A 24,243-nucleotide genomic window follows, 5' to 3' on the forward strand; every position below is an offset into this window, starting at 1 on the left:
GAGCTAACGATTTATTTCCCACCTCCAACGACAGACAGGCAGCATCACTACATTTTAATAATGTTCCACAAGGTCTTTAACGCCTCACGCATAATATTAATAAGGAGAATATGGTTTGCCATATTTCATTGATGCGCCAAAGGTGGAGGAGCCACCCATACCGAGCATCCGGTTGGGTTCAGCACAGTTGTCCCCAGCAGTGTATAGTGCGGAGACATTGTTCACTGCAATTGAACAGAACGATTCAGTAAGACAGGCAAGTTAAGAGAAGCAAAGTGACTAGAAAACAAAACTACGAAACTAAAAAATGCTATCGCTGTATAACGGACACTCAACTGTAGAAACACAAGTGTAAGAATACTCCAAGTAATTCTAGATCTCAGCTCCACGCAAAGGGTCACATGACCACATGTCACATGAGCACTGTGGTGTCGCTTATGATCAAAGTTGTCACGCAACATAAGGCTATGAATTGTTGTCATTGTAATAATTCAAACTTTTCCACTACTTTACGGGCTGGAGAAAACATCGAGTGTGAAGCAAGGTGTGAATGGCATGAATTACGTATCGAGTCAATTCCACAGTCATCTTTTCCCGTCTATAAACGACTCTAATCTAACAGAAGTCGTAAAAAGCGTTGGTTCAAGTGCACTTTACTCCAGTGACGGCAGGGGAAATTCTACATTTTGCTGTGCCAGAAAAATGAACAATAAACTAAAATGAGACAGTGAAATACCTGCTTTTACGAGAACAATTGAGTGTAGAAATCACCCGTCTAACCTCTCTCAGTGCATGCATATCCTCGCGCTTTCTTGTATTCTAGAGTTCAAGTTACTTCAGCACGTAAATCTTCATTATAGGTTTCCTGTAACACTTCTTTTTTTCTATTATTATAGGTGCTGAAGCATAAGTGAGGAGTTCACAAGATATGGTTTCCAGCTTACCGCTATTATAGTAGTCCGTAACGGTCACTGGAGCCGGTTGCAAATTGCCAACCACAGTGATCCGGTTCTGGCGGAAGCGGAAGCAGCTGCCTGCCGGAATCACCTATTCAAAGAATCGAAACTCAATAACATGTACATAAATATTTCGCAAGATCTATAGATCCAGCAGCTAAACCAGGCCCCCATAGCTCCCCCTCTTCGCGGCTCTAAAAAATGTTTGCACGTCATAAACACGTGGTATTACTCCGTCAGGCATCATAGTTGATACCCATTGGCCGAAGGACATTGCGCGCTCCGCTATTGGTTGGCACAGTTTCAAAAGAGCATTCTTTCGCGGGCTGCCTGTCTGGCGGGCAGTTACTGCAGTTATGAGTAGAGAAGGGAGAGAAGTGGCAGCGGCGTCTCGCGTCTCGGCGATGTCAGTTGACAGCACCATATGACCGCATTGTTCAAAGAGAAGTCGCAGATTTGTTAGTGTGTCAAAGTGACTCAGCGCGTGTTGTGATGTTTGCCGACACAAGTATCCTACGTACGGAATGCAGTGGTGAGCTGACGCCTGAGGAACACTTGTGAGCGCCGTCGCATTTTCAAATGCAGTCACAACGGAGACAGGATTCGGTGTCCGTGCGACAAGCATTTCCCTCTTCGTTGAAACCTTCGCACTGCGACCAACGAAAGGAGATGCTCACCGTGAAATCGCACGCACTCGTTCGAGCGTCTCTCGCTTCAGGAAGTAGAGTGTGTGTGTGTTTTGCGAGTTCGAACTTGGTCAACGAACGCAACGATTTGGACTCTGTACGCACGGTGAATATTTGTGTCAGACTATTGAGTCAGTACGATGTTTCAAATAAATGTGTATTTTGTCCAAAATTTGCCTAGTAGTTCTGGAATACGGAATAACGAGCGTCGGGCATGAAAACCAGTAAAAGTAAGAGCCGATGGTAGCCAGTACTGAGCCGAAAGGCGAGCCAAACTGAGAAACCCCTGATTGGCGGAATGGTAGGCATCATAGTTCATTTTCATTGGTTGCATGCCCAGTGTTGCCTGAATTATCTCAAACTATGGGCTCTATGGGGAGCTGTGGGAGCCTGGCTAAGCTCCGATTCGCTTCCATCAACTCCATCGTTCCACAGCACGTGACCGTCGCACGTGAAATGTGATTTTTCCTGCTGTCTGCACGGCGACGCATGTTTGAGTTAAATCTCACGGAGGCTGCACAAACTAGCCTAAGGCTGCGTTCCAATACCTCGCGGCCGCGAAGCCGCCTGACTAGGCAGCTGAGTAGACCCCTTTGCTTGTCACTATTGGAACAGGCTTGCCTAGCCGAGGCGCCTGTGGCGCCATCTCGTTGCTCACGCAAGAAATGCGTACGGCGCAAGCGCAGCAGGTACTAGCGTTTCCCGCTGTCAGCCATCCCGGCTGTCAGATGGTCAGGCGTATAACTAGACTGCATCGATGCGCACTAGGCGGTAGCCGACTGAATAGCGGACGTGGCGAGATTTGGAACGAGACTTAACATGGCGGCACTTCCGGTTAGACCGCTAGGCAGTCGACTAACCTAACGGAACGCAGCCTAAGGAACGCAGCCTAAGATTGTTTCGAGTGTATCTTGATGGGACTGACATTATTGCACAAGCTATGTTTGCACGATTGCGCCCGTGACGCCTAAAATAGTAACGTCACAAATTCCTCATTTCCGGTGTGTAGTTTTCGATGTTCCCTAGTTGCTAGAGCTCTGTCGTGTACACAGAACTGGTAACCCAATCCAAGTGAACTTCTTATCACCCTATGCGCTACACGTATTTTTTTCTCGCACAGTCGCATTTTATTCGTACCACAGTTTTATAATCTTCGCCAGCGCAGTGCGATATTCACTCGGCAAAAATATGCGAAAAAAAAACTGTTTGCGCAACGCGCAAACAGTGTACTTTTAAATGCGATAGCATTTATGAGCGGACCCACTGCGTCTTCTTGAGGCAGGGTATCTCGCAGCGTAAGACCTGCACTCATTGTCAGTTGTTTGGAGATCACGTGTGTGGTGATAACCCTCAAATGTTACCAGGTGATAACAAACGTGGGCACCAAACGTGGAAAAACTCCCTCGCAGGGACGTGGCGCCAGAAGCGCGAAACAGGGAGCAAAAGAAGAGACAATACGTAGTTGAAGGAGTGGCACATTCACAACAACGGCATTGCATAGAGCAGACAGGACAGTGCAGAGCTGAAGCACAGCAGAATTGCATGTAAGCAAAAAAAAAAAAAAACATATTTGCTGTTCGCAAACTTGTACGCTGCTGTGTTCCTGTGGCAGCAGCTGTGGTCAGAGAGGTCGGCATGTGATTTTTGTGTGAAAATTCCCATACGTGTTCAAGCGCAAACACAAACCGCCATGAGTGAGGACGCTTTTTCAGACGTTTTTCAGCGACGCCCTAGCCGCTGCAGACGAAGCTGGTGACGTATACGTCGTAGAGACGAGGGAATGATACTTGAGGGAGGTGCGGTCAGCCTGCTCGTGGGTGGGGGCTCGGTGCAGACACATTCTAAAAAGAGAGTTTCACCGCATAGCACGCCGTGCCCCAATCATCGCCAGGAATGATAGGGTTATCGCTTCTGATTCGAGGAGAGAGAGAGGCGCACGCCTTTTTGTGACAATTTGGATATATGGTAAATGCCACAAAAAGGAGTACGCCTCCCTCCCTCCTCAAATCAATAACGATAACCCTATCACTCGCGGCAATGATTGGCACACAGCGTGCTATGCGGTGAAGTTCTGTTTTTAGAGTCCAGGCAAGTGAGTAGAGGGAAGGGGGAAAAGGGAAAAGGTGTTGGTAGTGGTGCAGTAGAGGCGCTTGGGTGCAGTCCCTCCTGATCTGGGAATAGGGTAGTTGCGAAATACCCACTGCAGAGAACACACGAGCATCCCTCAGTAGCCTTCATTGGGATGATCTCTGTAACACGGTAACAGCCAGTGTGGTTACCGAAGTTACCCCACCTATTCGTCTAGGACGCCCCCGCCCTTATCGTGCTGGTATACATTACGCCGGGATCCCCTAAAGCCAAGATCAAGAAGTTTCTTCTAGCGAAACTCTTGAATTACTCTGCGAGCAACACGTTAGCAGAAAAATTGAAGGAACACAGCAAGCCCAGGATTCTCATGGGAGACTTCAATATGGACACTAAGAAGCCCCAGAACAAGTCGTTCGCAGACTTTATGAAGGAAAGCTTCGACTAGTCAGTGACGACAAACTACCAGAACCCGTACGGAAAGTGTTATAGATTGTGTGTCTTCGTTAGGAGCATAGACAAGCTAGTGGTGGCCAAGTACGTCACCTACTTCAGTCCTCACAGGCCTCTACTGTCCATCGTCGGAGAATGCCCGCGATGAGCTCTTAAATGCTGTCGCCTCTCGAATGACAATCTGCACAGCGAGTTCTGCCGTATTTTTTTTATTCAGCGTGACGCCATAGCGGAGGAGGAAGCTGGCGCGTTCATTCGTTCAGAGGGTTGGACGAGTGCGCTGGTAGCGACACGCCGCTGTAGCTCCGGTTGCACCATCACTTCAATGAACACTACCGCACTGTGTCGCTACCAACGCCGCACATGTGCGCCTCTCAGAATGTGTGAACAGCCTCCTTCCGGCCACCGCTAGGGTGTCGCGCCGAAGAAACAGTCCAACGCTCGCGCGATCGCGAAACGTTTGTTGGGACCTGTGAAAGAGTACTTTAGAATGCTTACCTCTAGCAGAATCAGTAGTGAATTGGCACCAACTGCATACGCTTGGACGGCTCCATTACAAAGATGCTGCGAATAAAAGCCGGTTGAAATCACCTAAATTGGACCAGTGTCGCGCTCAAAGAATGATGATTATACATACACCCTGCAGGGAAGCAACGTCAACGGCATATCCAGACAGGAGTGTGATATCAATGACGACCGTCTTGGCATAATAATACTCCGTATTCCTAAAAGAGAGCGAGGGCTTAGTGATCCCGCACAGAGCACTGAGAATGCGCCAAAACATCGAACTCTTCCAGAAAGCGCCACATTGAATGCCCTCATTCGAGCTTGACATTGTTGGGGGGAGTATTTATTGCAGAAAAAAAAAAAGGAAAAGGAAAGATAAAAGGTAAAGGCAACCTTGTTGAAATGTGGCATTATCTCATCGGTAGGACCGGGAATTTTACTAATTTGCCTATAAATGCCTATAAACACCTAACTGGGACGTTTTCGGGGATGTCTATCTTATTATCGATTTCTGAATTGTAGTCTTCTTTAGCATTCTTAGCCATAACAGCCTTTTTTTTAGTGGTGAAAGTGCAAGTCCACGTTTCATGCTCATGGTCAGTGCTTCCTTTTTGCTTTTCGTTTCTGCGTGTTTGCACCTTTTGTTCTTTTTTTCGTTTGGTTTCTTTCAATACTTTGGTTTGCCAGAAGGCGTTCATGTATTTTTGATCAAAAGGTTTTCCGTTTCTTCTCCTTTCAAGAACATGATGGCGGAGAACTAAAAGTATTATAATTATAGCTTGGCTCTAGGCCGCCTCAGCATTCACGCTGTTCCGTAGCCTTTAAACGAGCACGTTTTCCTGCATGAAGCACTCTGAAACACTAAAAAATCCAAAGAGCGTACCAGATGAATATGCCCATTTTATTGCTTATTTTAGTGTTTCTGAGGGTCTAAATACCTGCCTATTTCCATCGTTTTTAGTGCCTAACTTAAGGGCCATACTCATCACTATAGTGTATCTGTACTGTGTAGTTTCCTACGTGGTTTAACTTATCAATATCTTAGAATCAAGTCATAAAATTTGTAACAATTTGCGCCCATCTTACCAGGCACAGATGGTAACATCTGCCGCTGAACAATCGCTTGGTGAAACGGTCGTTGCGTTCACTTGAAAGGTGTTCGATGGTGGCAAGTTGTTCACGTTGAGGCTATATTTGACCTGAGGGAAATCATTTAGTGTTATTCGGTTTCCTAGACCTTGAGTGTAGCACTAACTATAAAAAGTGACAAAAAAAAAAAGAACATCCATGCATGGGAAACAGGAATATTAAACAGACAATAGGCCCTAAACATAATCAATTCAATTCGCTTTTTATTGCTCGAGGCAGCTTTTCCTTCACATAAATGTCCATATGCCAGGGGCTTTCGTACGTAAATGTATGGACTGCGCTCTTTACTTTTTCTTTAGTAAAGCGAACTTGTAATCTTGCACCCCTACCAGACGGCCGTCTCGATGGTTATCGAAAGCGATGACCATCCGACATTCGGATGTCCATTGATGCTTGACCGCTACTGCACGGGCGATTCGATGCGCATGGAGAGTCTGACACGTCACACGTCAGATGGCGCCACGCGTGGTAAGCGAGTTCTGCGCGCAAGTTTTTATAGGATAAAACATATACACAGAGAAGCAAAACTGGAACTTTAATACTGTTTTTATTATTCATTTGTTTGCGCTTTACTTCTTTTCGTTGGTGTGATGGAAGCAGACGAACTCTCGGACGCCTTACGGGGTGCTTCGCGCATGAGCGACGTTGCGGGCGCAGTGGTGAAAGGTAAAAACGTAAATATATGTTTCTCATTACACGGGGCTGCTCACATTACACATAGTTTTGTACTTTATTAATTCTATTTACTCTCTTCGCCGCTTTATTTTAAATTTTTCTTTACCACTTGCTTGCTTTCTGGTGTCGAGAGTGCCACTGGCAGTTTTCGATGATCATCGGCAGATTCAATGATGTATCTGTAGTCTCCATCGAGTTGATGACCATGCAGTTTAATAGCAATCAAAAGTGACCGTAGTGGTCAGGTCTGTGAATTAATTTTTCTCACCTAAGGGGTCTTCGCCGCGCGCTGAAATCTCGACACACAGCGCACCATATTTAGCATCCCTCGAGAAAGACGGCGTCCTTATGGGCCTGTTGCTCTGGGCCAGGTGGCGCGAGTGAGCAGCAACATCAGCGCCCCAAATCATGCAACACTCCCCAGTTTAGCAGACGACGCGGCACTTTCAAGTGCACGGTTTCGAGTTGTACGCGCTTTTCAAGAAGCATTGCTTTTTCTGTTGATTTCCTACAGGTTTTGTAGCTTCCTTGGGACCATACCGTTTGGCACACCATGCAAAACCCGCTGATGGAACTCCTTACTGTTGGGATCCGCGGCCGTTTGGGCGCGAAATGGCGCTGTGCAAACTTCAGTGCAACAGCCCTATACCCTTATGTCCTTATATCAAGTTGTCACCGTCCTCAGCTCGGTTTGAACCCTCGATCGGCTTGAACCTTCGAACCCTCACTTTGAACTCTCCAACCCTGGCTGGCACGCTACTGACTAAGCCACCAAGGCCGGCGAGAGTACGGCGTTTGAGATGTGTTTGTTGATAAGATCAGCACTAACCTTAGAAATCGCGCACGGTAATAATTAGTCCGTGACGGTCATGGGAGTGAGTGTGCGAACGTGATAAAGGATCGCTCAACAGCAGGAAAGTCATCACGCAGATTCGAGAAAAACAAGCAACATCCCGTACAATCGACTACAAAGGCACGCTCACAAAGTTAACAGCACAGCCAATCCCTCCTGGACGAATCGTGGTTAGAAACTCCGTCGCAGTTGAGTTTTCGAGGACTCGGTGCTACATGGGAATAAATATAGCATGTAAGAAACATTTGGCGGATGCTCGGCGTCATTGGGCTCTATTACTTACCTGGTACATGAACTTATTTTCATCAGTTATGGTGAAGTCGACCGAACGAGGGGAGCTATAGCCGTTAGCAGCGGATACAGTGAGCATCATCGAGACGTGAGGTCTGTACGTGGTCTCCAAGATGTAGTGGTACAGCGCATGGATCCCAACAGCATACGCCTGGAACGGTTAACTGTATCCGTCACTCAGAAAAAAAAAGCGATAACCGGGTATAAGGTCCCCAGAAGCCACAAGACAGAGTGTTGCAGCGCGACACCCTATCCGGTGAGCTATATAGAGTTATGTCTCTAGGGGTCCATCAGCTATTCCTCACTTTGAATAGTCTTTGCCTGGTTCAGCACGTCCGAATGGATTTTTTCAAATAACTACGAGGTTATACACACTGTTTAGGGCGGCTGGCTACCATGAACTATGCCTGGCTACCAGCAGACCGCTAATTTATGAGTGTTTATAGAGCTTGTGAGCAAATAATGTGACAGAAAACAGACGCAGCTCTCGGCGCGAGGAAGCTCCGACCCGGAAGAGGGCACCAGTTAGGTGGGGGGGGATATGTTTATTATAAAAAAACAAAGGAAACGTCAGCCAGACGGAGGTCGGCTTGCTATTTAAAAAAAATGGAAAACGGGGGAAGAAAAGAAAAGGAAAAGAAGGAGAGAAAAGGAGAAGAAAAAATGAGAAAAGGTGAAAGAAAAGAAAGGGGAAAGAAGAAGAAAAAAGTCACTTCTAAAGCAGGGCGCCGTCGGTTTTAAAATGGGTAAAATGGGACCTTCAGTGGACACCTTTTAGAGAAAAATCTGCCACCAAAACCGGTCATTTGTTGCAGTAATTAATTGGTTTCGGTTTACATATTTTTGGTGCGGCTGGTCTCGGTGAAGGGCAAAAGGACGTAATTCATTGGTGTAATTCATTGGTGGGCATGGGAGTGGAAGAGCGTCCTCTTGCGCTTCACGGCGACCTGTCGCGACAAGAATATGTAAACCGAAACCAATTAATTACTGCAACAAATGACCGGCTTTGGTGGCAGATTTTTCTCTAAAAGGTGTTCACTGAAGGTCCCTAAAGGGATAGTACCTGTTTTAAAGCCGACGACGCCCTGCTTTAGAAGTTATGTTCTTTCACGAAACTCATTTCAATTTAAATAATCAGCGCCTCTCACTCATTGACATGGTGCGCAGGTTGTAGGCGGTATTGACAGATACTTGTAAAAAAGAAAGTTCTTCGACTGGTGCACCAGTTCACAAATTATTTAGCCCGGGGACTTGACTCAGACACCCTGTATATGTGTGAGGTGTTAAGTTTCAGTTTCACTGTAATACAGAAATCATGCCACATGCCGAAAGAGATTACCCACGTATACTGCTGAAACGCTGAGGGACGAGACGCTTAGTTGGTTCTTATCGTCTTCGAAGCACTGCATGCCAACCCCTTCTGAGTACGGTATGTCACCATAGTTGAAAAAAAGACAAACCCCCGCTTTAAAAAAAAGAAAGAAGAAATAACTATTTTCTTTCTGTTTCGCAGTATTTCTCAGTCTTTCCGAATAGCAAACTTCGATACTACGGCAGCAGCTAAAACCGAAAGTAGCCAAAGTTGACTACTTATAGCCAAATCTGGCAACCGTTGGCACAACTTGAAGAGCGGGTCATGCAGGTCTATTCCTTGTGAGGGTGTAGCTTCGAGACATATCCCCGAAGTCCACTTTTCGTGGCTGCCTTGGTCACTATGTGTGCTTGTGCACCGCCTGCACTGCCAATATGGATTGCATCCAACCGAGTGATACTACGGTGTCCCGCAAAAGGACAAGGCCAGTCACGAGGAGCTCACCAACCTCCCACGATGGTGTGAAGCTAGCACAAGGCAGACATGATTTCCCTCTATTACGGGGTAGCCACTTGTGCAGTTGTGAGCAAGACTGCTTGTACATTTTGGTCTCATCTATCACATCAAGTCAGCCGCTGAACATGGCGGTGATAAAGGCTAACATACGTAAGAGTCTGCTGGCTGTCGTGCGTTCCCGGGTAAGGTAATGTGTGGTAGCAAAACGGGCACAACAGAGACGCATATTTTAAGACAGTTAGGTTTCTTATTTGTTCCCATGGCTAATGTTGGGCTCCGGTTTGTAATCTTCAACATGCTACACTTGCCCTTTGCCAAAACGTTACATATTTGTCGCCCAATCGATGCATGCTAAAAATCAACGGTACACATGTTAACGAAATTCAATGGAACCGTATCGGCGCTGCTGCATGTAAGAGAAGCAACTGTACGCTGGGAACTTCTACGATACACTCTCATACCTCCGTGTAGGGCGTTACTCCACCGACGTTCAGCTGTTCAATCAAGTACTCCGACACTGGTGCCGCGGGTGTCATGTCCTGGCCAATCTGGAACATGGCATGTAGGACGTATCCAGCAGTTTCCACTTGTTCGTTGTATGTACTGGCAGACCAGTAGGTGTAGTAATCTGACAGAGCGGAAATATTAAGAAGCTGTATCCGATAACTGTCCGATAATAAAGAAATAAAACGTAATGGAATAAAACTTACAGTAATGGTCAGCATTAGCAAGGAGTGTGCCGATGAGTTCAGAGGCCTTGGCTTCTTCTCCTATTCTTGCAGACAGGAAGGCGTACATTGCCAACGAGTGATTGTTGAGCGTGGGTTGTGCTTCCACACATTGCGCGACGCTCTTGTAGAAGTCGTAGTCTTTTTCTCTCACTCTGATAACCGACAGCCCCACGTACAGAGTCAAATGCGCCGGACTCTATGGATTTGGAAGATATATGGAATCAGTAATCCAATGCACACATCAGCCTTCCTTTATGCACACGTTAAAATATGCACACGATTAAAAATATCACCGAAAGACGAAACAATCAATATGATGTCCTCTTACGTACGTCTTTTTTTTATTTCGTTAACTTCCCCACCTGTACATGTCTAAAGTTTTCTCTTTGTGTGTTCTAAAGTGTTATCTGTCGTCTAGTGTAACTTGGACCAATCTGAATGTAAATACTGAACAGCATTCACAGAAGATTAAAAAAAAAGCAACACTCCCTTCGCTTCGCTCAGCATCTGTTCGTCAGGTATTTATGTGCAGTGCGCAAGGGATCAGGCTAACGTCATTGCGAAAAAGAAAAAAACAGAAGAAATTTCACATGTTATCTCATGACGTTGCAATAGATAATGGCACTGTGGTGGCCACAGGTACACCAGTGAATGGATTTCATACATCTGCATAAAGGGTGGTTAACGCAACTTAAACGAAGCTATTAAGAAAATGCAATTTACGAGACGAGAGTCTCAGGTGTGTCAGATTATTTTCGCGCGTGGTATTTAAAATTCCACCTACTATAGGCACTTAGCGAGCAACGAATTTGTTGTTTTTCTCTGCTTTAAAATGTATATTAAAATAATGTAGTCAATCTTAACTTTTAGTAATTAGGGACGATGCAAATTATATCCCGACTTCCACAGGACGACTGCCAATTAAATTCCGTTGCTCTCTCCTTCGCATTATGCGCCCTGTATAGTTTGGTCACGGCCTCTTTGCCAGAAGCACGGCCACCAACTGTTCTCTCCACAATCCGAGGTACAGCCATACAAACCGTAAATGAAGGATTTCCTTGACCCGTTTCCCTGTAGCAACCTGTGGAAGGATCCTGTAGGGATTTCAAATACTGTATGCTTTGAGCGATTTCGGCGTCGCTGATACCAGTGGGGTCATTCATGACGCTTGACGCATCTGCCAGAGCCTGTACGGCGAACGCTGTCAGAAAGACACTCCTTTCGTTGTCGGCACCACTATAGCTTCCGTAGGAACCGTCTCTGGCCCTGAATGCCTTCTGCCTTTCATAAGCTGCGAGGAAGGAGATTGCATTGACTTACTCGTAGCGTGATAACTACAGTACAGCATTGTTGGGGCAAAAGGCTAGACACAGACCTGACGAAACGAGTTCGACGCCCTTGTTGCACCCCTGGGCATGGCCAATACCCAATAGATGACGGTGACAGATAATTTAATTAATTTTTTTACTAATTTTCACTAGCAAACATCCCCGCATACAGCATATTTGTAAGTGTCTCAACAAATAAGCCATGAGATGATTTTAGTCACTAGTTACTTATATACTATTCATTAACTTTTCAGTAAAGTCTTTCAGGGTGGTGGTGGTGGTGGTGATGGTGAAAGGGCTTGCCATTGTCGGCCTCACGTATGTGGGCAACGTCACGACTGACGCCCTGGGGAAATGTGCGTCCTGGGCCGACTTTAAGGGAAACGTTAGACAGCAGGGTTTGAGCCAATCATTATTTAAAGCCACCCACTTTTTAAAATGTCCTGAAATGAACACGTACTCAGATATATCGATCACGACATTTTTCTGTCCAAATAAGCGGAAACCAAGCGCGTCAAGAGCGCAAGAAGGACACGGCTTATGGCGTCGATTGCGGTGGTGGTGGTGGTGGTGGTCATCATGAAACTGCTTGCCGTATTCGGTCACGCTCAGACGGTCAACGGCACGACTATCGCACAGAAGAGGAAGTTTCAGTAGAGCCACGACCGTCTTCGTTGGAAACAAGAATGACCTTGAGCAGCAGGGCCAGGGGAGAGGTAGACAGTAATAACAACAAAGAACGGCTCTATTCAGGGGTCGGAAACGATATGGTAAGGCAGAGAAGATGTAAGGGGCGGGGTAGAGGCGGTGGCTTATCTGTGGCGTGACGTATTTTATAATGGCCAGCAGATCAGCCCCTGCTTCAATGAGCTAGGTTGCTTCAAAACACGTGGCCGCCGACATGTAATGGGTGTTGACCTTCCATGATAGGCAAGCCTGAACGATGGGCAAGACACGTAAACAAACACAAACACGAAGGCTGTCTTGCCCATCGCTCAGGCTTGCCTATCATGGAATTTATCCACCAGCTAGCCTGCATTTACGCCATTCTGTCGGTGTTGACCTTCCAGTGCTTGAAACTCGCTTGTTTCGTTTTCGGTTCATTTACATAGCAAAATTTGGTGACGAATATAGTACATACTCCCTGAAGACTTTTGTTAAAGAAGGTGGGATTTTAAATAATGAATTGCATTCTGCTATCTCACACTTCCCTGAAAGCCTCTACTTAAAAAAGTTTAGTCTTGATTTCTTTGGTAATTAGTCATCTAGTATTTACATGCTCTCTTCGGCAGAATGCATGCCTCCAGAAAACTCATCAACTCATCTCTGCTGCTCTCCCAAGTTTTTATTTAAAACCTGTACCGGACAAAAAAATTCCCTGCATGTATCAGCTGTTGCAACTAATCGCGTTCTTGATTCCGTGCAGATATACTTTCGATTTTCGGTATACTTTCGGTATACTTGTAAATTTTGGTTTGCGATATACAGGATGTTTTTTTTTTATATTCGATACAATTTTTTTTATAAAAAGCTATTAGAGTTGCATAAATGTAGTTTTCGCAGGTGGCTTATGCAGCCAGGTGGACATCCTGTAGGACAGCTGTTGCAACTATACTGGACGACTGACTAGCTAAACATAATTAACTTATTATTATTAATTTGATGTTTTCTGGGAAATGCGACTTAGCAGAATTGGACCCAGTTTTTGTTCAAATCCATCGTCCTTATTGAACACCCTGAGAAGCGAACGTACGTTGAGACAGAGGCGGAGAGTTTCCATTTTCCCGGAGGGGGCAAGGGCGCACCGCGAAGTAAGTACTCTGGCGGGGGGTATGTTTATTAAGAAAAAGAAAAAGAAAGGAAAGGTAAGCCAGATGGATGTCGGCTCGTTATTAAAAAAAAGTGAAAGGGGGAAGTCAAAAGAGGCAAAGAAAATAAGAAAACAAAAAGAAGGAAAGAAAAGGAAAAGAAAAATGAAGAACACAAAACTAAAGCTGAAGAATCACACACTCTGGCGGGATCCTATGATGCATGCAGAACTGGTATAGAAATAAGAGGAAGGAAGAACAGAAAAAATAAAAACAAAAGAAAAAACAGAGAGAACGTAAACAGTGAACATGTGCACAACTGAATGCATTATGCCTTTGAAAACTAAGTGCAAAAAGAACAAAATGTATTGAATCCTCGTTGTTTGACCCGAAATGCACGCAATATAATGAATATGGTCAATGAAATGGAGCGGCGGCAGTTGAACCCGCTCCCAACGAATATGCGTTCCGAAGATCCTACCGTTACACCTCACTGGCAGCTGCTGGTACGTTTTCGACTGCTTCGTTTCATTGATGTGATTGTTTTGGGCGAAATTCAGGCTATGTGTTCTGTCACCCTCTGTGTGTCTTCGCCTCACCTTCTACTGTGATAATGAGTATGGTGGGCGGATACATATCTTACAAATTACAAGATGCATTTTTGGGTTGGTGCCTCCTCGCTCTTTTGATCCGGCCGCGGCAAACTTGTTTTCTGCTGTTTCAGCAGCACGTTCCTCGTTCAGAAACAGAACTTGAACCACGAACATTTGCTCCAAACGAACATTTAATGACTTAATTAACGGTCTCCCACTTGCAGAACCCTTTCACTGCTCTTTCAAAATGGTGAAGGTTGACGGCCGAGGACTGCTCATATATTCCGTTCCTCACCCTTTTTTGCCCCTTACACCTCTGATACACTCATTAGGAGAACCTTAACTCGTTTCACTCTTATTTAGCGTACTGTTTAGAGATGTTTGTTTACTCTACTGGGGGGGGGGGGGGCACCGACTATTTCTTGCTGTATGGTATACACTTAACCGAATTCATGGGGTGAAACAGTCAGAATAAAATAGATTTTTAGTCGAAAAAATATATGAGCAACCACCCCTTGCACAAATAAGCCAACTTGTGCTCATTTCTTTTGCATTTGAGCACACTTGAGGATTTTGAGGACATATTTTCTGGCACAGAAATCAGGAAGTCCTCAAATGAGGAATCGTGCACGCCGCACCCCAAGTCCTCGTCGGGCACTTGCATATTCCAAGGGCAGTTGACATATAGGAAAATGACCTACGTGTAACATTTTACGCTGCTAGAGTATTATACTGTATGCGCCTGCGCTTATCGAAAAGTGGCAGCATGACTGAGAGGTGACTCGGTCGCGAATCCGTGCAGCGGCTCTGTGAACTTTCTCACAATTTTTTTCAGTTCTTTGTGAAGTCGACCCAGGACGCACGATCACTCTTCAAGCGCCATACCGCCGCGCGTCAGGCAGAACCCTCGATGAACAGGTAAATAGAGAGAGAGAGAGATGATGCCCTTGCCTGCAATAAGGTTTTCTTTGAACTGGTAGCTGTCTTGTCCTGTGGCTTGGGTGTAATTGTAAAGATACGCATTCACCGTCAAGTACGCCAATGTTCCTTCAGCGTAAGAAAACATTAGACTAGTCAGAGCAGGGTCAACGTCGATGTAGCCCCTTCTCGGCATACGATCACCTAGAAGAACAAGGAACCATTGAGTTGAGTTTGATCAGATATTTAATAGGTTGTAAGACTGCAATGTTTCCAAGGCCCTCAGGGCTGTGTGGACACATCAGTATTAGACTTTAGAAGGTGGAAGCAGGACTCAGCTTGCATGCCGTAGCACCCATAAAGGGCCTTTACATAATATTATATCGTAACTAGTACATGCACACAAGTCAGGGGTCATGAACGCTTTTCTTTTCCGCTTTACACCTTTTATTGTTCAATTACGCAGTCTGCAGTGAGACAGATTATTCCAGGTACGGCGTCTGACAAGAAAGCATGATTAAACTCCGGCAACAAAAGAGCTGGTCATAAACCGAAATGTCTGGGTCCGGCTGACTGACTCTTGGAAGTTCACCAGCGTTTTAGTAACATTTTGAAAGTAAAACTTTACTCTATGAATTTCCATCACCTAATCGGGTACAGGCTTACCACTGTATACTTAGATTCTCCTGTGTATCACAAGTGCTATGACTTGTTGTTTGGCGTTAGAAAATATTTATACTAATGTCGGAACCGTATTTGTTCCATACGTACATCAGACGGATGTTTACGAACCTGTGTTCGATTCGCTGCCCCATGGTTGTCCTTCTCTTGATTCTATTCAATTGAACCTCTGTGTGCAATACGGGGATAAACCGACATATAAACCACTGTGGGGATAAACCACACGGGCAGTCTTAACCGCGGTTACGCTTAACCACCGTTACCCGAACAAACCGCGGTTATCGTGAACCACGGTTTGTTGTTGTCATACGGCAGTTTGTGACATGTTAGCCGTGACCACGTGATTGTGACACGAGCGCCAGGTATATTTTGATTACGCTGTATAGCATTGAAAGAAAAGGGCATAATGGTAATTAAAAAGCTTAACAATCATTAAATAACCACGGTTAGCGGGGTAACATCCGTTCGGTCGGCCGCGTGACTGCGGCTTACGTGTAACCGCGGTTAGCGCTGCCCGTGTGACTAGGGTATTATACCCTTTTCAATGTTTGTGCTGCAACGGCATCGAAGCGTCAGTATGTACTTACCACAGAAAATTTACGACCGTATACCAATTCATTAGAGAGTTTTAACAAACTGCGTCCTCCCGCACGGTAGATTACCGTCGGCGCAGCCACGCAACTGCGCATGCTCAGATGACGTCACCCTCACCGTATCTCTCCGGCTGTCGCCGGAGTTCCGCTCGCTAGCCGCCATTACCGGAGACATTTACGGTCGCAAATTTCATCATGGCTGTGTCGTCTGCTACGGTGGCACCTGCTAGAAAGCGATTTACAATCTCCGACGACACGGCATTCAAAAGCGAAAGGGCAACCGGAGCCATCAGAACGATGGGGGAGCCGAGACAAAAAGCTGGAAGCTTGTTTGAAGAAATTTGAGAGCTTTCTTTCTGATCTCCCAGTGGCCTACTTCCGAAGAATATACAAGGTGTCCCGGTAAAATGTATACAGAATTTTTAAAAATAGATATATCACCTTTTCCGTGGTGAAATCAATTGCAATATAGTATATGCTGAAAGGCACTCCTTAGGAGGGCACCAGCAAACTCCTAAAGCAATATCTTCATTAACTTTCGACAATTAACTTTTTATTTATAAAACCTACGAGGTTGTCCCAATGAGAGCATCTGGTCCCACCGGTTCCCTGATACCATTGCATATTTCCAGAACAAAAATCCGTTCGATAGATCGTCCACAAAAAAATTGGGAAGGAAAACCATTATATTCTATATTTTGTTCATTGCGCACCTCAGAGACGCGTCTTCCCTTCGCCCCCGGCGAGCGCGTATCCGGTTCACCCCAGTTTGCTGAAAGTGTTCGCGCCGGCGTTGCCCCAGATACGATCGGTTCGCATTCACCGTATTTGTTGCCGATCGGGAGCCGCAAAATCCGGTTTGCTAAAACTCTCTATTGGCCTGCTACGCGACGGTAAGAAAAGGGAAACGCATACTATGTGTGATTGAGACGGACAGTCATAAGAGCCCCATTTGTACGCATGCATACAAATCGTGTAGCTTAGTGGTTCATTACTATGCGGATGTAAACTTCGACCTCTGCTCGAGGGACACGTTCTTCCAACCTTACATGACTGTGTTATCAGGGTTACTGGGCGTTGCAATCGGGAAAACGTATGCATTCATGCCTCATGATGGTATGTCATACTATCATGGTCACCTATAGGACAATATTTCCAAGAGCGTGCTCATTTTGCAACACAATAATCCAGATCATGGCTGCTCCACTACACAAAGGTGACTTCATCCTGCCAAAGATTACCATTGCTGAGCCAACAAGCCTGACTCGTAGAAATTTCCTTTTTAATGCGTTAGCATTAGAACCCTCAAGCTGGAAAATCGAGACCGTCTGTCTGTCCGATGAGTGAAGCGTCTGTCTGTCGGATGGATGTGTGAAGCCTCGAGTTGAGACATAAGGTGTTGGATATGAGAAGAGAAGTAGATAGTAGATTTAGATAGTGGGTGGTGGTGGTGTAGTGGTGCCGCTGGTGTAGTGATGGTGTTGTGTAATAGGTGTAATGTGGTGGTGGTGGTGGTGTGGTGGTGTAGCGGTGATGTAGTGGTGGTGGTGGTGGTGGTGTAGTGTTGATAAGAGAAATGCTACCGCTAATGCTACCGCATTTCCGCCACATTAATTACATTAATCGCCCTTCAAATTTTTGTGTCACCAAAACCCTGTGCAAGCGGCGTTATATGGAAAAAGCGATTAAGTCACGCTCCTAGATTGTGTTTTGCTTCTACTAGGTCGCACACCGTACGCAAAACGATGTCAACAGGTCATGCATGTAGAGTAGAGTATACAGGAAAAAATCATTCCAGGAGCAGTACTGCAAGTCATGCTGCCCCGCGACCGTTCGGCCATATTCACGACACGGTCCACCAAGGCAGACTGCATAAGAAAAGAGCACTCACCCAAAGAAGAAGAGCTGGCTCCCTGTTGCGTTGTGCTTAAAGGGACCATGAAATGATATTTGACAAGCCTACGATAATTTTCGATTTGTTCCTCTGTACTAAAGCATTCATCCTGTGAAAATGTAATTGAAAATAATTCAAATAGCGAAAATATTTTATATTAATCACGGCCGTGAACGGCTGCTGCTACGACCCGCCTGCGAGGCCAACTGGCCGTGACACCATACACAGCTAGAGGACGTTGCCCATTCGTGGACTGCCCTTTGCGAGCAAATTGCTGAATTTGCAAGCAAGCTTGCAAACTTCGCCATGAAAAAATATGTGTTAATTTGATCTGGAGCTAATATCGTACCTAATCGTTGACACAGAATCCTACCAGAAGTGTAGCCGTTGATTGTCAGCATGGTTACCGGAGCACGTTTTCCTCTCTGAGCTTCTTCTTCGTCAGAAAATGTCTCTGTCGGCGGCGTATTGGGAGCTGCTGCGTACGGAACGATTCCTAGACGTTGTGAGCGTCGCATAATCTCTTCCTCCGTCACTGACAATTTGAGCTTCGCCATATTTCTACTGATTTCGACGGCTGATACGACATCGTTGTTGTCCAAACCGAAACCATGCACCCACGTGGTCTCGCGGGGTGTGGGCTCCAGGTCGTCCACAATTGGATGACAGGATTGGACGTTGATGACGTATGCCCGCTTCGAAGGGATGTATCCGGTGGTCACGCCCCGCTATTTTTGCGCGGTAACTACTCCCCCGGTGCACTGAATACGGTTAAAAGTTGATGTATGTACGATAGAGAGGGATCATGAGAACCGTTACCGGCAGAGTACTCGGTATTCGCGAAAATCATTTCATGGTCCCTTTAACAAAAATTACACCGCTAGCGCTTTCCGTAAACTTTTGTCAGGACCTGTAGGCTACACATTTCATTGGCGTTATTGGAGGAATACAAGCGGCAATCACCCTACCAAATGTTCATTTGGGAGTTTTCTCGGTTTGGGGTTTGTCGGCATATCCTCTAATTGCACACAGAGGTTCAATTATTGTGCGGAAATCTCTCTAATCGCTCACGCCCAGGATATGCGAAGCATGTGAGAACCTGATGAATGAAATCGAGAGCCGGCGTTACCCGCTATTCAGAAAATAGGCTGCTCTTCTACTGGGCACCATCCTCATCATTACCATTCAGCTTGGAGTCTGGGAAACACATGTTGAAGAAGTTTTGAAATATTGTGTATCAAGCCCTTCCGTGGCAGGAATTTCGATTGTTCCGTCCACGAAGGCGTTAACTCACAATTCTCGAAACTTCTTTAATGCGTAATCCCTTTAACTACAATAATATTTTTCCAGATTTACAGTTGGATTGACATACCTGTGGAGTACACGTGACCCGTTGCTGGGAAGCCAGGAAGCGTTGCCGTATCGCAGAGGGACCTCCCTACGCCTGCTCAGTAACAGCGCGGAAAGCGGTCAGTATGGATATCAGGCAAGACACTTGACGGATAGAGAAAGCTGAATGTGACACTGCAGACGTGAACAACGGAAACCTCAAGGGGTGCCTTTAACCTAAACTTTTTGGCGCTTATTGTCCTTTACTTGTCGGTGACAGATCAGAAGCTCTGCGTAAATGACAATGGTGATTAATGGAGATGATTGACGAAGCAGGCGCTGCGGAATTTAGCTTTCAGTGTTCTTCTTCTTTTGACTAAAGTACTCTAGTTTTTCGTTTCCCTGTACCATTACAGGACGTCCAGCAAAAGCATAAAAAAAGATCGTAGCATCAGTATTCTCCCTGTGCAGAATTTTTTTCTCTTCAACACCGATTTCACAAATAAGCTAGTGGGGCTATGATATATTATAGCTCCTTGACTCTTTTCGGGTGGAGGAGCAAGCAGATCCGTCAAGTCAAAAAGTACGTAAAGTTTTGCTCCATTCAATCATTGACGATTGCCTCGACAACGCTTGAAGTCAAGTAGGTGTTGTAAAAGCTACACGACAAGCTTTATTTTTTTTTTTGGGGGGGGGGGGATGGCAGGTGTGTGTGTGTGTGTAAGATTTCGTCTTGCAGTACATTATAAACATCTCAGGTAACTATTTCTGTTATCAGAAATCAAAAATGATGGAAGACTCAACCTGAGGATGTCACACGAGACAATATATTACTTCCACGCTGCAAAAGGAAACCTGCATGTTCCGGTAGGAGAACGGTAGAAAATCCAATGAACTGGTGGCTAAATGTTAAGGTAAGAAACTCGGGACGAGAGCCGCCCATATTTCGAACAGAGAGTTTTCGAAATATCGCCGGCTTTCGTCCTGAGGTTCTTCCGTTAACAAATATGACCCGGTAATTCATTCATTCATCACCGTGACTGTTAGCGTGTCTATCGATATGAGTGGATTGCTGAAAAGCATAGAATAGGGGTGTACAATGATGCGCGCACCTGTCTTCAGAAGGTACCCCAGGGCGAGAGCCGCCGATATTTCGAACTTAAACTGTTCTCTGGGTGTACATTCACTTCGAAACATTCTAAATAACAGTTTCTGTTCTAAATATCGGCGGCTTTCGTCCTGAGGTTCTTCACTTAACATACAGGTTGCGGTAGGCGTTGAAAGTGTTACTCAGAAAATCATGCGAAATTTGAGGATGCAGCGGAAAATTTGAAGACCTTACGATATCTACCTCATTAGATGGAATAGCAGAGATTGATTTCGAGCTCTACTTACGGACTCTAATTGGACCCACTCCCACCTGCACTGGAGACGTTAGTCCAATCAGTCGTTCTTGAGGAAGGAAAATGAGAAACAGATGAATAAGCAATCGTCTTTAGTATTCGTCACTGTGACTGTCAGCGTATCTATCGATATGATTGGATTGCTGAAGATCATAGAACAGGTGAGGACAACGATGCGCGCACTGTCTTCAGCAGAAGAGCCTTACGACGCGGCTGAGGTCAGCAAGGGCTAAAAAAGTGGCACTTTTTAGCCCTTTAAAATGACCTACGGGCGCCCGTAGGCCCTAAACATTTGCAGTAATGGTAGGCTCGTAGTGGACGTCGTCTCTGCAGTTACAGCCATGTCGCCGCTTTAATCAATAAGAGATTTATTAGCGTAAAATTTCAATTAGATAGCAAATTAGAACTCTTGTGTTTCCCGCATGTGTGCCCTATACAGGGACAAGTTGTTTTGGTACGCGATGTCTGAGAATTCTTTTACTTGCTATTGATCAGTTTAATTCGTTCGATTAACGAAATTTTGGAGTGCGTTTCATGGGAAAATGCACATGTTACGTAAAAACGAGCGAAGCTGACGGAAGCGATAGACCAGAGTGTTTTAAGATAGGGTGCGTGAGAATAGGGTTCCCAAAACGCAAGCGCTACAATGCGCAAGCCCTCCCAGCGTGCCGCTCATATAGAGTAGGGTTTTTCACGGTGCAGAGTGGTGCGCTTGTGTCCCTCTTCTATAACACGACTACGAGCAACAACCAAGACTTACAAAGGAAAAAGAAATCAAGGGTTAAAAACAATTCTTTTGCAAATACATTGTGCCACTATGGCCAAAATAATTGGTACCGTAAAACGAAATACTTCTGTTGTTGCTGTCAGTACTTTCAGCTCGTTTGCAGACGACACACACACGCGGATTCTCGCAAGCCGTGAGAGTGACGCAAGCCAACTTTGGCGCCCCCACGCCATTTTAGAAAAATAGCGTGCGATCCAAAAATACTACAGCATGGCTTGGGTCCTGAACATCCGCATTAGCGACAACGCAATGGTGCCATCTTTCGGGGCACAGGCGCTTGGGTTTCCTAATCTAAATTTCTCACTGTTATTAGACGTTTGTCATGTACATACTTACTAGACTATTATTAAAATTTTACCATTACTTATTTACCCACAATAAAATAATTATTCTACACTATTACTTAAATATTGTCCGTCTCGACGGAATATTCTCAACCGTCTTTTTTCTTACTTACCTTCAGCGCAGATTGGGTACGTAATTGTCACGGGCACCACCACTCCTCCTGGCTGAAATGGAAGCAGCCATTATCAGCGCCATAGCAGGTGTTATCAACTATACGTCTCACAGTTGCCACTAACGCAGTGCACCGCTTCGCCCTAACAATTGTTATAATTTCCTTGATATCCTACGCGCAGTGAAAAGAAAATGCTAGGTGCTGATATGCCTCATGCGAAAAACGTTGCTATTTGCTTAGGTACACTTAGTATGAATTGAATAGAAAAGTGCAGTGTTTACACCATGCGTAACAGTTGTCTGAAATCTGCCTCCCGTTGAAAGTGATTTCGTTTACGCCGTTGCAATAACCCGTTCAGGTTTTCGTTTACTGATTCGGGGAGTACCACATAGACTATACCTGAAGGGCGATAGTCATCCGAGTCAATATTCGCCACTTCGGCGATAAGACCAGCACAGACATGGCATACGATGAATGAGACTATAAATACCGCCTAATACGTAAGGACACATAGAGATTAGCGAAAAAGACAAAGAAGCACGTCATGCTGGTGCTTGCGAAGTTCAATACTGGAGACCCTGAGATTGACAAGAATTAGATGACTGCATCAAAAACGTTATCGTGGTAGCCTAGTTTTTGCCCCAATGTTAGGGTTTCAAGTGTGGACATACAAATATGCCGCAATCTATTTATTGCACTGATTTTATTTTCTCTCACCGTCACCTTCGTATAGTCGAGACCCGGTATACCTACCCTAATACTCAGAGACACAGCAGCCATGTCTACACCCGTGTGAGGATACACATTGCTGCCCGGAGCGTACGAAGCAAATTCGGGATCGTATTCCACGGTAGCAGTGAGCATGCCGATTCCAGCAGCAAATGGGACTACGTTGAAGACGAACGATGCGGTGCCCGAGAGCCGACATATCCAAGCATAGATGTCGCAAGGTGCCGAGACTATATTCAAGTTCTGTGTGGCTTGTAGACCTGCTTTGACCTGAAATAGCATCCGTATTATGCAAATGGTCAAATACGCCATTTTTCCCGGTATCTGCACACCCGAAACAGGCAGTGCCCAAACCTACCACAATGCATTGATCGACGTTGCTTGTTGCCGTAACAATGACGCTGGCTTTCTCTCCCAATGCAATGTACGGAGGGAATGTAACATTGAGAGAAACCGGTTGAGGTCCTTTGTGTTCTCTGACGTCACAGTCATAGGTTGTGCTTCCACTACGCAGATTTTTTAGGGCAGGACAACCGTTATACTGTAAGATTCTTGATGTACGCGAGCCCCTTACTTTCACGAATTTCGCGAATTTGATGGGCATGTGAAACTTTCAAACAATAATTGACGCTTGGAAACCTATACTGGAATAGCAAACTTATGGCATGTAATGTAAACGAAGAACATGACTTGAAATGTATTACATGGACGGGCATTGAACTGCAAAGATTTCTCCTCGTGGGATGAAAGATGGCGTCACCACGACGTAAACACAAAAATGAACTGTATTGATCCGCGACGTTGTTCGTGATTCATGCGCCATTAGTCACCTTAACAGATCTCCCAGCATGATTGCGCGAATCGTCTCAAAAGACCAATGGCAGATCGCACCACATTGCTGCCCTTCTTGAGACGGAGAGAAGAGGAAAGCGTAAATTGCAGTTTCATTTGCGCGTAAATCATGAACGACGCAACGGATAAATCCCGTTCCTTTTGAATTGTTGCCCAGGTAGCGGCAACTTAAATTCCCCCGGTAGATATTTTTGCACTCTAGTGCCCCTTATGCACCTCGGGCCATCGCATTGCACATGCATTACTGAGTTTTAGTATAACGTACGCCGTCGCCTTTGCGTAAGGGATACCGTGATGGTTCTGCGCAATGCGAAAAGATCTGCTTGTGTCTTGCGCGTGCGCAGAACCGCCTACCCTATCCCTTACCTACGCAAAGGCGATAGCGTACGATATCCTAAAGTTCACTATTAACCACTTGTGACGCACATGTCGGGAAAAGGACTAGGCCTATAGAAATGAAATATCGTAGTTATCCTAGCGTGTATCCTAAAACCACTCTACCTTACCTAGCCACCGATGCGGAAGTCATTCGAAAAAACGCAACGGAAATCGCGAGCACTACGACGTGTGCCATTGCAAGCGAACCAGCAGTGACTTGACAACTTCTAAACCTCGATATATGGTATTGGAATGGGACGCAGAGCTCGCGTGGTTCGA

General features: G+C 45.5%; 1 protein-coding gene across 1 annotated transcript; it reads right to left on the minus strand.

Moving 5' to 3' along the window:
• LOC135387400 (ovostatin-like) lies at nt 1–24,243 on the minus strand. Its single transcript, XM_064616613.1, has 17 exons — nt 24,093–24,243; nt 23,093–23,240; nt 22,759–23,004; nt 22,006–22,057; nt 20,754–20,810; nt 19,402–19,473; nt 14,895–15,065; nt 11,255–11,505; nt 10,194–10,410; nt 9,945–10,111; nt 7,648–7,806; nt 7,495–7,575; nt 5,774–5,886; nt 4,818–4,905; nt 4,679–4,744; nt 945–1,047; nt 1–224 (listed from the first exon to the last, which is right to left on the minus strand). Exons 1-17 carry the CDS (start codon nt 24,158–24,160, stop codon nt 97–99), a joined length of 2,187 nt encoding a protein of 728 aa, XP_064472683.1. The 5' UTR covers nt 24,161–24,243; the 3' UTR covers nt 1–96.

The sequence above is a fragment of the Ornithodoros turicata genome, chromosome 3, assembly GCF_037126465.1.
Source record: "Ornithodoros turicata isolate Travis chromosome 3, ASM3712646v1, whole genome shotgun sequence".
In the NCBI taxonomy this organism is placed as follows: Eukaryota; Metazoa; Arthropoda; class Arachnida; order Ixodida; family Argasidae; genus Ornithodoros; species Ornithodoros turicata.